This window comes from Cryptosporidium ubiquitum (genome assembly GCF_001865345.1).
Source record: "Cryptosporidium ubiquitum isolate 39726 chromosome Unknown contig_3, whole genome shotgun sequence".
Taxonomy (NCBI): Eukaryota; Apicomplexa; class Conoidasida; order Eucoccidiorida; family Cryptosporidiidae; genus Cryptosporidium; species Cryptosporidium ubiquitum.
This window is the reverse complement of record NW_021639817.1, coordinates 108,704-122,778: the sequence shown is the minus strand read 5'-3', so window position 1 is coordinate 122,778 and position 14,075 is coordinate 108,704. Positions and strand designations below refer to the sequence as shown.

Below are 14,075 nucleotides of genomic sequence, written 5' to 3'. Positions count from 1 at the left end.
AATGATATTTCAGGAAAAAAAGAGTTTATATAACAGAGAAAAATATTTTCTATGTACTAATGAACCGAAGAGGACGAGGGATAATAATCTGAAGAAATTTAACAAATATTAATTGAATTTCATTTAGGAGGGAAAATATTAATATTTTTTAAAAATATTACTCATTGATTTTTTTTACGTGAAAATAATTTATATTTGTCATCATAACATTATAATCCTAAAAAAGGAAATAAAACAAAATAGAGATAATATATAAATTTTTATTTTATTTTAAAAACAAGTGTGAAAGTTTGGGTATTGATACTAGTTTTACGTATATTAAGGAAAATAACAATAATATAATGAGTATTTAATATGGTGCACAATGATCAAGCCAAGGAACACATTGAAGAAATAAGACAGAACCTGTTTGTATCAAATAAATCCCAAAGGGACAGACAAGACAGATCAATAGGAATATTATCAAATGAACTTTATTCATCTTTTGGACGTGTATTACTGGAACTTCTTCAGAATGCTGATGATTCCAACTTCGATATGGATAAAGTGGATGAGAATACTCCTCAAGTTTATATCTTGTTAAGATGGGACTGCTTGGTATTTCATGTTAATGAGAAGGGAATGACACGTGAAAATATAGAATCGGTTTGTGATATTGGTAATTCATCAAAAAAAAATACACAATCAAGGTATTTTACTGGAGAAAAAGGTATTGGATATAGGTCATTATTTAAGATAACTGACAATCCAGGTATATATAGTGGTGGTTATTCAATTAAATTTTCTAGCAAGCCAGATAAAGAAATTGAGTTGAGCTATATTGTTCCAAAATGGGAAGAGCCATCAGATTTTCCAGAGGTAGTTAGAACAATTCATTCAAACATTAGTTTATACGGCACTCCTTGGAAGACGGATAATATAGGATTTGAATTTGGGGATAAGTTTGAAAAGAATTCAAACAATTTGGGAACACTGCACTATCTTCCATTTGGGAAGAACATGAAACAAAAATTCTCATCCATTTTATCAGCAATCCACGATACTTTTGTACATGACATTCTTCTCTTTTTGAGGAATATTAAATCAATAGTGATAGATGTAGAGCCTAGAAAAGGCTCAGAATTTTGCTCCAATAAAAATAATACAACGTTTCCGTTATTAAGAAGAAGACTAACTTCAATTGAGTTGGTTTCAGTTCCTGATGTTTCTAAAATGCTGGGTGAAACTTTTAGCCTGGATAAATTTAAAGATGACATTTTTTCTTCAATTAAGAGTTTCAAGTTTGTAAGAATTGAGGTATCTCAGTTTGATGACGATGATTTAGATTTTAATAAAGAAAAACTTTTAAGAGAAAGTTTGATTTCTTCTAAATACCTTATTGTAGACTGGGAAATCCCAATTTCAGATGAACAAAAGCTTGAGAATGCCACTCTCAGAGATAGAGTTACAAGATCTTCAACTATATGGTCAATTGCTCTTCCTCTATTTCATTCTAATTCAAAGCTTGAAATAAATAAAGATGAGCGGATAATAAGCTCATCGTCATTCTCTTTGGGATCTTCAACTTTTGGAAAGCACAAAAGACTCGCGGGAAAGTTGTTTTGTACATTCCCTTTGAGTAATAGAATCCACCTTCCTTTTCATGTTAATATTCAAGACTTGATTTTGACTGCAAATAGAGAGGATATAATTGCTGATAATGTCTGGAATTCTACCATTTTAGATGTAATTTTCAGAAGACAGATCCCACAATTTGTTGCTAACATGATTAATCCAGTATTGTCATCCTCAACAAAAATTTGTCTAATTAACCAAAGATATTCACTATTTATGGATAATTTACTCACTGCTAAGTCTTTGCCATTGCTAACTATGCAGGAGTCAAGCTTTAGCGATAACTTGAAGCATTTCATTTTAAAAACCTCAGAACTGATTAAAGTAAGTTGGATTCCACCAAGACTAGATGAACAAAATCAAACTCAAAGCTGTTCATTATCTTCAATCTGCGCTAACGAACTGGTTAAGGAGCCCATATTTATAAAAATTGACGGTTCATTTTGCCATCTTGATAAATTGTCTATTAATATTCAACTCAGCGACCTTTGTTCAAAAAAAAATACAAATAATGAAAAATTGTGTATTTTTTGTAATCTGCATTGGAATTTTCTCTACATGTTGAATGTCCACATGGGACCGGTATTGCACCCCACGTTCTTGGGCGGGAACATTTGCATGCATTATGTTTGCATGAGGCCTTTGCAAATGTTGCAGGTTTTAGTAGTACAGATAATATCATCATATAGTGTAAAGAATGTTAATATATTCGAGTTTTTTTCAAAATTGAACCCTTTGGATTTTTTGAAGAGTATTTCTGACGAAGCATTACTAATATTGTATAGTTATTTATTTTTTCAAAAAGGAGATGCAGATATTTTTGAAGGAAATGAGAAATTTTTAAGTTTACCAATAATACCTACAAGAGGAAATGGACGAATTCCTATGGAAAAGATGAATATGATGAGAATTTATATCTCAGATGAATCGTTTGACAATTATTTTCGAGAGCATGAATTACAAAAGTACTCAGCAATAATAGGAAAAGTATGCCCATTTGAGTTTTTTAGTGATACAGTCTATAGATTAGCTCCAGTAAAAATAAGGAATTTATTTGTGGAAGCTTTTAAGATTGAGAAATTAACTCCATCCGCTTTTTTCAAATTGATTGCCGAACAAATTGATGTATTATTGGAGAAAGGATGGGAAAATGCAATTAACATTGACATACACAAATTGCTACTCAAAATAACGCCTCTTGCAATAGAGGAGGCAAGTATCCTGGGAAGTGATAATAGGTTCCTAATTAGGCTTCCTATTGTAGTTCAGACTTATTCTCCTTCATTTTTAAAGGCTTTGCTGTACAATAAGGATCTTCCAAAAAGCTATGCAAGTGAAGAAGAGCTGTTAAACAAGAACAAATTGGCCAGGTGTTCTAATATTATTACGTCTAATTGGAAATGTAGCAGGTGCAAGAAGGTGCCCAACAAAGAGGAAGATATGGTACATCCTACTTCTGTAGCATTGAGGATGTCTCAGGTAAGCAAGTCATTGACTGCATTAATACTACTTCATTCTAACTGGGAGAGATCCAATAAGTTTCGTTCAAAGCCGAATTTAAATACGGCTGAAGTTAAGGCTGCAAATAACAGTAAAAATAATGTACAAGATAAAGCATTAATTGGTGGTTCAGAAAAATCATTTGAATACAAGGGCTTAACAATAGTTCCTCCCTTATGGCCTCCTTTAGTTGAATGGGTGTTTCCAAAAGTATCTGACAGGTTTCATTTTGTAGAGATTTCTTCTGATTATATTGTTCATGATCCGGGTAATTCAAGTGAGAATGATAAAGGGTTGGCATTCAGGTTGTTTATCAATAAATTCATTAACCTGCTTGAACAATGGTATGTTGGATGTAACTTTGATAGATTACCTCCGAAAACAGATGCATCTCCATTAAGTTGGATGGTTAATAAAAATACCTACCCAATAAGCCAATCACATTGTTTCTATTGTAAGCATTTGATTTATTTAATGAGAGCCGGAGCAGTCATCCAAATAGCTAATGAGTATTCAAGACGTTCCTATAGTTCATCTTTTTTAAATAAAATCTTGTCAAGTTACCCATGGATACCAGTTTCACTGAATAATGACAAGTATTTTAGTTATTATATGAGTCAGGTAAATAAGGAACAGATAGAAAACTGTGATATGGCAGATTTTAATGAAGATTTGTTATTAAGCAGGCCAAATGAGTTGTTTATTCCCAAGATTAATAAGAACTTAGACGGAATTATAAAGCATATATCTCAGGTTGTATTAAATTTATTGCCAGTAACTTTAAGAAATGGATATAAGAATCAAAAATCACGTGAAAACAATGAATATTACTCCGCTCATTATACATTAAATAGAACCGAGGAAGATATTGGTAAAGAGTCAAAATTAATATCAGAGACTTTGGAAGAAATTGGTGTCACTACTCAGATTTCCTCTATATCTCTAATCAAGATTTTGCGAGATTATAAGAGAGTAATGGGTTTTAGGGACGGAGAAAAAGTTCAAAAAAACATTCAAGTTATGTTAAGACCTTCTTATGGACCTGATTTAAGGCATATAGTAGAATTAGCAATTTTTGGATTTGGAATAACTCAAGAAAACTTGTTTAATTCAGATTGGTGGCCTTCTTTGGTAGATGAATGGTCGAATTTTGATGATAATTCTCAGGAAAAAAATCATCAAAGCCCTTCTGATATTGAGATAATCTCTGACATTTACTATATGTTAGGCCACCAGACAGATTTTGATATTTCAATGGATATTAAAAAGGTATTTTACAATGAAAGTTTGCTCTATATACCCTTGATGAAGAGTACATTATATAATTGGGTACCAGTTGATTACAATAATATGGTTTGGTCAGATCCATATGATTTCTTTCATGGAACTTTTATTGTTTTAAGCAAGTTTATTAATAAAAGTAGACTCAAAAATTTAAGACCGTTTTTTTTATCTTTGGTTTCTGAGCAGCCAGTACATCACCATTATGCTAATTTATGGTTAAGAGAGTGCCCTAATTTACTTAAAGATGAATCTAGAGAGGGAAAAATTAAGTTTGAATCATTCATTAATATTTCGATCAGTAAATTCTTGCCAGTGTTTCAAAAAATGAACCAATCTAGAAAAAATTCATGGTGGAATGAGTTTTTGAAAAATGCAAGGGTACCAATTAAAGGAATGCACAAATTTCTTAAGCGTGAGGATTGCTGTGTGGAAGATTTTCCCATTGGAAATTTGAGAAGTGATAGTTTTCAAATTCCAGTAGCAATTTCATATTCCCCAAGCTCTCAATTTTTCTATAAGGACGTTTTAAAACTAAAGACACTTTCAGAATGTTACAGAGCGACATATAAAGTTAATTGTAAGCACAATACAACAGATTTCTTAAGATTTGTAAACAAAGGAACAAATAAAATTTGGTTAAACTTAGAATTCTGGGGGGTTTTGATGCTCTTGTTTAAACACAATTCTTTGGACATTTATTTGTCAATTATGAGAATATTAGAAGAGAAAAAGATCTACGATAATCAACAGCATTCACCAGATAATAATTCAAACCACTCAGTTACCAATTGTGAGTTTTGTGTATCGGAGAATGAAATATTTAACCAGATTTCTAATTCTTATGACTGTAAACCACTTTCAGTCTCTGAAAAGTTCTCAAATATAACAGAAGGAGTTGCTTATACTATAGCTAATTGGCTTATTTCATTTGTAAATACTTATGAAGTTGAAGTGGACGATATTGAACTCAACTTTGATCTTAATCTTAGAGATCTTAACTTACCAAAAAACAGCAGAAAAAAAATTGGAGTATTATATAGACAGATCCCCAATAAAAATTCAGCTTCTATATTGTTTGTAAATAAAAGTATGGACAAAACTAACCAGCTTAAAGATTTATATACTTTACTGTTAGATCCATTAAAGGATTTGACAAATCTTAACAATATAATTAATATAGACTTGTATGAACTTTTGATTCTTTCTAGCTCACAAAGACTTTTACTACTTTCAAAACATATTCAAACTGTAGATGATATGAGCAATAGGAAAGGAGAATGTTTCACAATGGAGAATGTGGTTAAAGAAGGTTTGGAGCTACTGAAAAAGTGTTGTAGAGATGAATGCTTGTCGAGAAAAAACACAAATAATAGTCAAAATTCATTATATATTGAAGCAAATAATTTATTAAGTGAATTATCTAATACAAGAGGTAAACATAAGGCTGAACATTTTACATGTATTAAAGGTAATAATAATACTGTTAATAAAGAGGAAATGAGCGAAAATAAAAATGAAACAGATTGCAATTTAGACTCAATTATAAAAGAATATATAAAGCAAAATCCTCTCTCATTAGCAAGTATAACAGAAGAAAGGATGAATATAGAAAAAATCACAAAAGTGGTGGGATTTTGGGGTGAGAAAGTTTCTTTTGATGTAATAATCCCAAATGCAATTTCACGTAAGCTGGCTTTGAAATCTATTGACCATAGCTTAATCGAAGATTATTTATCCAGAAATTTTGTGAGTAGTTATTTTGAAAACGATGTAATAGATATGGAAGATTACAAGAATTGGACAGGAATTGAGGACATGAAAATTGAGGATAAGAATGCATTGCAAGATCATCGGAGGGACTCATTTATAAAATGTAAGATCAAGTGTTTCAAAGAGTCAGAAACAACAACTATTAAACTAATTTGGGTGAATTCTCTAAGTGAGAGTTTTCTTCCTTATGATTTTATTTTGTTAAGAGAACACAATTCTGGAGAAGATTTATCAATTCCTCAAAATCACAAACAACAAGTTCTGGCTTTAATAGAAGTAAAAACAACAAAACTACCAATTTGGCAGTTTAATATATCTGGGAATGAACTTTCATCCGCCAGGAGTGCTGGAAACAAATTCAAATTATTATTAATTAAGGATGCAGGATCAAGTGAGTCACAATGGACTCTAATTGACAATCCTGAAAAGTTTATTCAAGAAAGTTGCAATTTAATTAGTGGAGTTTTCGAGGCAAATTTTAATGATGAATGTGATTTTAATTCAAATACTTCAGGTGTATTGGACAATATGTATTAAAATTGATACCCATTTTCCCGCTTAGGCGGTAAAATTCCACACAGAGTGAGCATATTAAAATAATAAAAAAAAGCAGAGATAAGAAAAAAACGCATAAATCAACAAATTTAAATGAAATTCAGATTTGGAGGTTAAAAAATCACAGATATAGTTTTTAAATAAATAAGATTGTAAGGACTGACGTTGATTGAAGGAAGAAAGTAGAATTCAGTTTTGTTTTGGCTTTATTGTTGGTTTAAATTTCATATCATTTTGGGACAAATAACTATAAAAGAAGAGAAATTGAATAGATCGAGGTTTTATAGGTTTTAAGAAGGTAATTATTTTTTGTTTAATGAGTATCAAGAGAGATTTTTAAAAGTAACAAGATTGATACCCAGTTTCTAAAAAGAATATATTTGTGGTGATAAAGCTACAATAAGAGATTAAGAAATCTGAGTGAATTAGAATTGGTTTATGACAAAAACCCAGGTGATATTATTAATAAGGTGAAATAAGTTCATAAGGTATTAAGCATTTTGATTGTTTAATACCTTACTTGTGAATTAATGGAGGAGCTAAGGTTAAATAATGTAAATGCAAATAATTATTGTGAGGAAGAGATAGATTTGTCTGCTAGTGACGAACTGGGATTATTTGAAAGATTTGAATATTTGGATAAGTATGAGAATGGAGATGATTCTATGAATTCAACTTCTACAGCATTTCCTTCGTGTGATGGGAGCTCAAAGTCAAGCAGAAATTTTAATAGTATAGATAATTTATGCATGTTAATGGGTAATGGAGGTAATGCAATTAAGTCTGGAATAGTGGGAGGACCAGGAGATGAATGTCCGAAAATGAAAAGCCTGGAAAATATTAGTATGGAGAATATTATAGGCTCAAAAAAGAAATTTGAACATTTGAGATACGAGTGGTTCATTAATAAGTTAATGGATTTAACAATGATGAAGAAGTTGCTTCCCAATATGTCAAGAGATGAATATAATAAATTCTTTTTGGCTTATTTATCTTATTTAGTTTTGTATTCAACAAGGAAGCCATTTTCAGTTGTAAAGCTGCAGATTCAGGAAGATTTATCGCTTTCTACATCGGTTTTGGGTTGGATAGATACAACATTTTTGGGTTCTTATGCATTTGGTCAACTAATAATACCAACCATGTTTGAGACCTTTAAAGTGAATGAATACATTTGTGTATCATTTATTTGTTCAGCAATTGCATCATTAATATTTGGCATTTCTAAAAGCCCGTCTTCTTTTTTACTCTGTTGGTTTTTCAATGGTTTATTTCATGCAGGCGTATATCCAATGCTGGTTAAGTATTTAATAGCTTGTTTTGGAGTGAGTGAGAGAGGAAGGATTTTGGGTGTTTGGACTACAAGCCAACAGGTCGGAGCAATAGTTTCTACAGCATTTTCAGCCTTAATTTGCTTAAAGTTAGGATGGAGGTCTGTATTTTACATTCCATCTATTTTCGTATTTTTTTTTGGTTTGATTATATTTAAATATCTAAAGAAGCCAAGAAATTTGTATATTTATGATAATGTAGTAAACAAGGAATTAAACGAGAATAGTATGGTTTTAGTAATGATGGAGGATTCGAATAACTGTGATACGGTTGAGAATGAGACAAATTTCAATAGAGTATTAGAAACATTTGAGTCAGAAAAGTCTATTCAGGTTGAAAAAATTGAAAGAGGAGAAAGCGAGGGAGAATTAAGAAATATGGAGGAAATAATAGGAGAGGAAGAATTGGATGATGGTAATACTGTATACAGAAGCATATTAGATTCTAGATGTAATTCTTTGCTAATTTCATCATCTCAGACAATAAATAAAAGAGAATATGAAATTTCTTTGAATGAATTAGACGATTTAGGGTACGAGAACCACCAAACACAAGACATGTCTGCAAATTCAAGTTCGAATGGGGGGAGTAGTAGCCAATTACTGATACAAACAACTCTTTCAGAGAATATAAAAAAGGAAAGTGGCTCGAAGACTAAATTACATATAGAAGGTAGAGATAATTGCACTAATGATGGTTTGGGGACATTAAAAATAGAAAAACCAGATTTTAATGATCATATAAATTATGTTTCAGAGTTTTCTCCAACAAAAAAGAATAGAAAACATTTTAACGATAAGTCTAGATCAAGTGGGAATGGTGGATATTGCATGCAGAATTCAAATTTGGATGATTCAAATATAAAAGAAAATAGTATTCAAAATGATAGTTACTCTTCATTTCATATCCAAAACATGGATGATGTAAGCTTTTTGGAAAAATTAATAATATTGTTAAAAATACCAAATATAACAAATATAGCAATAAGTTACTATTTCATAAAATTGATTAGATATTCAATGTTATTTTGGTTACCTTATTATTTAATACGTGAATTGGATTATAGTCCATCTATTGCAGGGTATTCATCAATCTTATTTGATGTTGGTGGTGTTATTGGTGCTATTTCTGCAGGCGCAATAGCGGATACATATTTTGGAGGGAAAAGAATTTTGGTTGCTTGTTATATGACGATATTTGTTTCTCTAAGCCTATTATATTTTATAATAATCACAAAAACAGGATTAAACCTTCCGATTTTATTTGGTATAACTTTTATGGGATTTTGTCTTTCAGGCCCTGATAGTATTCTGGGTTCAACAGCAGCTCAGGATGTTTTTGATAAATCTGGTATTACAACAAAATCTATTGATTCGATGGCAACTGGCATTGTTAATGGGTTGGGAGCATTTGGTGCTGTCACTCAAGGTACTCTTACCGCCTATATTAGTGAGTATTATGGCTGGAGTGCTCTTTTCCTTTGCTTATTAGTTTTTTCCACTTTTTCATTTCTGATTCTAATTCCTGCATCATATACTAAAAAACAAAAACCAGTAGTATAACTTTTGTATTCTTTGTCTTTTTTATTCACTAACCTATCCAAATTTTGTACACGTATTATTTTTAATGCTTGTCCACATGCGGTGCATGCATGCATTGCCAATTCTTTGCAAGTATTTGCCGGTATGTGTAGTTGGCGCTTTTTTAGTGGGGAAAAAAAAGTGAATAAGAATTAAAGAAAGGTCAAAGTAGAAAAAAAATAAGAATGGATAATAATTTAATATGTAGCATTAATTGCGAGGGGGAGATGAACGTTTTAGATGAGGGTTTATACACAAAACTGGTAAGTTTATGAGTGGAGAAGAGCAAAGGGGGCTTGGAATCGTGTTGGCGGAAGGGAAATTAAAAGAGAGGGAATAGGTAAATAAGAGCCAGTTTTGCTAATTGATTAATAGGAGAGAGTGCGATAATTCGCTTTCTTTGATTCAAGGTTTCTGATTTAAAAAATTCAGCGAATTTTTTTAACATTTTTTTCCCCTGTTCATTTCTGACTATGAAAATGTGGTCAAAAAAGTTTCAAGGAATAAGGGTGTTGGTAGTGAAAAATTATATAATGAATGATTAATACTGGCCAAATTCTAAGCTGGAGATCCCTTTAAAAGCTCTTAATTTTATTCCACTAGCCCAGAAATGAGAGAATTTAATTCAAATTTTATTATTTTAGAAGCTGTATTGTCCCGATATTCCAAGTTTAACATTAGGAATTTTGGGCGCCATGAAACAATCAAAAGAAAAAATGGAACAAGATGAGTCACTGAGAAGAATGGTAATAAATTTATCGTCAGTATCATTATCAGTTATAGTAAAAGATTCATTGATTTATATATATTTAATGTGAGTGGTTTGATACATTATGTGAAGTTAAAAAGGGTATTGCAGCAGTCAAAGTGGCATGTAGTTAATCAGCAGCAATAATTAAATAAGGATGAGGGAAAATATATTTCAATATCCATTAAGATCTTCAAAGGTTGTTTGGCGTCACAAAGCACCAAATATAACAACTTTGTTGACTAATACAATACTGCCAAAAGATAGAAGTTATTCACCGTCACATTTATGTTATAATGTGTATTCAACAAGAATAATAGATAATGAGATTGAATCATCTCTAAAGAGTTGTGTAGGAGTAGACATAGGAATAAATTCTGGCCCTATTTTGGTTCAGAGATATGGTTCTGAAGAGAATGGACTAGAAGTGTTAATTTTGGATCAATTTAAAGACTCAGAAGATTTCTATTTTAAAAGATTAATGGTATTACCAAACATGTTAGAAAGCTCAATAAAGGATATTAAACTTCAAACAAGTTATGATTTCTATTATAGCAGTTCTAATGGGATTAATATATTTGCGAGGTCTTTAGACGAAGTGGTAATAGTGAATTTGAAAGCAAGTGAAGAAGAGGGATTAGAATATAGTATTTTATTAAAAAGCAAAGTAATTGGTTTAATTAATAGATTTAAAGAAGTCGAAAGTTTTAGTAATAGAGTATGTGAAAAAGCAGATTCTGGAATTACTATTTATTCAATGATTTCAAGTCTTTATGATTTTTTGGAGTTTACATTATTATTATCAAACCGATTAATAATGAGAATATCATTAAGAGATGGAGAATTTAAAAAGAAGATGTTGTTGGATTTGAATGAAATTTATGAGTTTGGTAATGAGGTGTTACAGTGTATAGTATATGGAGGCAATCCAAATACTTATTTGCTAGGTGGAAAAGGGTTATATATGTTAAGGAAAGATAGTAAGGATAAATATCAAGTAAGAATGTTATTTCCCTGCAAAGATAACAATTTAAAAGAATGTGAGGATAATGAGTTGGAAGAAAATACATTGAGAAATTTGGTTTCATATAAGGATAGATTAATGAAGTTACAGATACTCAGAAAAAAAAATGTATCGTATTCAAATATTACAGGAATATCAGTACATCCAGTATATTCAAATATTGTGGCAATGATAGATTCAAGATCAAGTAAGGTTGTTGTGATAGATTTATATCAGAATTCAAGAATACCATTAGGGGAATTTTCTATACCATTTACAGAGAGTTTGGGTAACCATACAAGTAGATTTAGGTATATAGAGTGGGTAAACCCGGAAATAATCAAGAAAGAAAAAGGTAGGAATACATGTAAATGTGGATTAATGTTATATTGTTCAAGCTATCATCGAGTAATATATTCTTTATTAGTATTAGAGTACGATGAAATGGATTCAAACCAATATTATAAGATGAATTTGAAAGGAGTTAAGGAACTAACTATGGGTAAATGGGACCTTGAACAGGATAGAAATTATTACAGTCCAAAAAGAACACAGCTATTAGAGTCTAATGTTGATTTATTGGATATGATTTTGGAAAGTTATTCAATAGATGATAATATTTTGTCTCAAATATTTCATGGATTATCAGGTTTAACAGTATTTATACTAAAGAGGGTTAATTTTGAATATTTTGACGAAAAAAAAAGAGGGGAAGATGTGAGAAAAGGTTATTTGGTGATTCCACCTTCAACTTCTCGACATAATATTAATATATTATCTAATGATTTTGCGAGTTTTAGAGATAATTCACAAGAGGAGGATTTATTTGATGAAGGTTTGATATTTTTGTCTTTGAGTACATGCGGAAGATTATTGTGTAAAAATGTATATGTCGCTAAAGAAGCAAGCATAGGGAGTAGAGAAGGGAAAGAGTCAAATGAAGGAGATGAAAGGGTGGAGAGAGTTAGGAGATTACTGTATGAGAATACATTTGAGAATGAGTTGAATAGGGTTTTTTTGAGTAAACGGATGAAAGAATCTGTTGAAGAGTTTTATCAGTTCATTTTAAGGAAAGAAGACAATCTTGGAGCTGGGTTATGTAAAATAATCAGATTACCACAGATTATGGAACCAAGTGTTAAATATAGGACTGGAAAAGTTGAAAGCAAGGTAAAATTGATTACTCAGGTTGGCTTACAAGAGTTTCATGAGGAAATAGGAAACGAAGATATTCATCTTAAAAAAAAAAAGGGAAAAAAAGGAGAGAAGGTAGGAAGAGGAGCGAGAAAGGAAATAGATGTTGGAGAAAACACAGACTATGAGGAGGGTGAGAATAATGAATTGGAGGTGATTAATGAGCAATTAACTAAAAGGCAGTACTATAATTCTAATGTATATAATGGATTAGAGCTAATAGATTGGTTGTTAGAGTGTGATGAAGATTGGGATGAATTTAATTGTGGCGAAGAATGTACTTTAGGAGGGAATGAGAATGCAGAATCAAACAAGGATGGTGATACCCCAATATTAAGTGAAATTAATGAGACTCCAACGGTTACTTTTGATTCACAAGTTTCAGAAACTCCAGAATACATTGTAATTGGGGGGAAAGATGACAATCAAGACGAAGAGGAGAGAATTATGGGAGGTGGTAATGTATGCGGTTTCAAGACCAAGAAAAGAGGATTCAGTTTAGGGAGTAAATTTAATGTATACTCAGAGGATGGTAATTGGAGTATGGAAGATATAATGAATTCAACAAAGGTTAGATTACCGTTAGCAATAACAAATGGATTTGATTATCATAAAGAATTTAAAAAGGTACCTGGAGTATTATGGTCAGAGGAATCCATGATATATAAGAGTTTTAATGGGGAATGTCTTCATATACCATCTTTAGAGACTCAACCATTTCCTTTATGTTCATGTAGGTATTTGGAAGATAATGATAATATAGATGAAAATATGAATGTTGAGAATGATGAACATTATATTGGTGGTGGTGATGGCATAATAGAAGATTATGGTCAGAGTATAGAAAGAATGATTGAGATTAGTAGGACTAGGAACAAGAGCAGACCTATTTTTGACGTAATAGGGGCTAAAGATTATGAGTTTAATAGTACATTAGAGGAGTATTTGTCTTTTGTAAATGAAGATAGTGATGAATTTTTAGAAGATGGTAATACCAATGAGAAGGGATTTCTAGAAGAAAATTTGCAAGAGTGCCAAGTAGGTGATGATGTGGAGGGGGAAGAGGAGAATGGGGTATATATATTGAAAGAAACATTAAAGTTATTATCAGATGGTATAAATGGATTACCGTTAACTCCAGTGTCTGATAAGATAGCTAAGAATTACTTAAAATACAATAAGTATTTGGGAGGTAAATTAAATGACAAGAGGATGCTCAAGAAGAAATGGAAGATTTCACAGTCATGTTCTAGAATGAGACAACCAGGATGCCTGTTGAAGTATTTAATAATTAATGAGTTAGAAGTTAAAAAGGCGTTTTGTCAGGAGGAAATTTTGAGAGAGAAAGAGAAGGAGGAAGAGATGGATGAGATCGAAGCAGGAGACGAAAATATGACGGCTTTGGACGAGGAAGAGCTGGAAAAAAGACTGGAAGTTGAGATGGGAGAACTTGAGGAGGAGCAGGAAGAGGAAGGAGAAGGAGAAGGAGAAGGAG

The 14,075-nt window shown here is 31.4% G+C and overlaps 4 protein-coding genes across 4 annotated transcripts in view; all 4 read left to right on the top strand.

The window, feature by feature from the left end:
* Positions 1-354: 354 nt before the first annotated feature.
* Positions 355-6,705, top strand: cubi_03389 (sacsin like HSP90 chaperone; the record flags this gene model as incomplete). The annotated part of the gene is made up of 1 exon (XM_029020402.1): positions 355-6,705. One exon carries the CDS (start codon positions 355-357, stop codon positions 6,703-6,705), a length of 6,351 nt encoding a protein of 2,116 aa, XP_028874846.1.
* A 548-nt stretch (positions 6,706-7,253) lies between these two features.
* cubi_03388 (hexosphosphate transport) lies at positions 7,254-9,617 on the top strand (the record flags this gene model as incomplete). Its single annotated transcript, XM_029020401.1, has 1 exon — positions 7,254-9,617. The coding sequence occupies one exon, from the start codon at positions 7,254-7,256 to the stop codon at positions 9,615-9,617; it is 2,364 nt and encodes a 787-aa protein (XP_028874845.1).
* Positions 9,618-9,820: 203 nt separating this feature from the next.
* cubi_03387 (uncharacterized protein) lies at positions 9,821-10,453 on the top strand (the record flags this gene model as incomplete). The annotated part of the gene is made up of 2 exons (XM_029020400.1): positions 9,821-9,898; positions 10,280-10,453. 2 exons carry the CDS (start codon positions 9,821-9,823, stop codon positions 10,451-10,453), a joined length of 252 nt encoding a protein of 83 aa, XP_028874844.1.
* An 87-nt stretch (positions 10,454-10,540) lies between these two features.
* Positions 10,541-14,075, top strand: part of cubi_03386 (uncharacterized protein) — a gene marked incomplete at both ends in the record, with an annotated part of 4,074 nt that continues 539 nt past the window's right edge. The window contains one exon of the mRNA XM_029020399.1: positions 10,541-14,075. This exon is cut by the window's right edge and continues 539 nt beyond it. Within this exon, the coding sequence (XP_028874843.1) occupies positions 10,541-14,075 (3,535 nt within the window).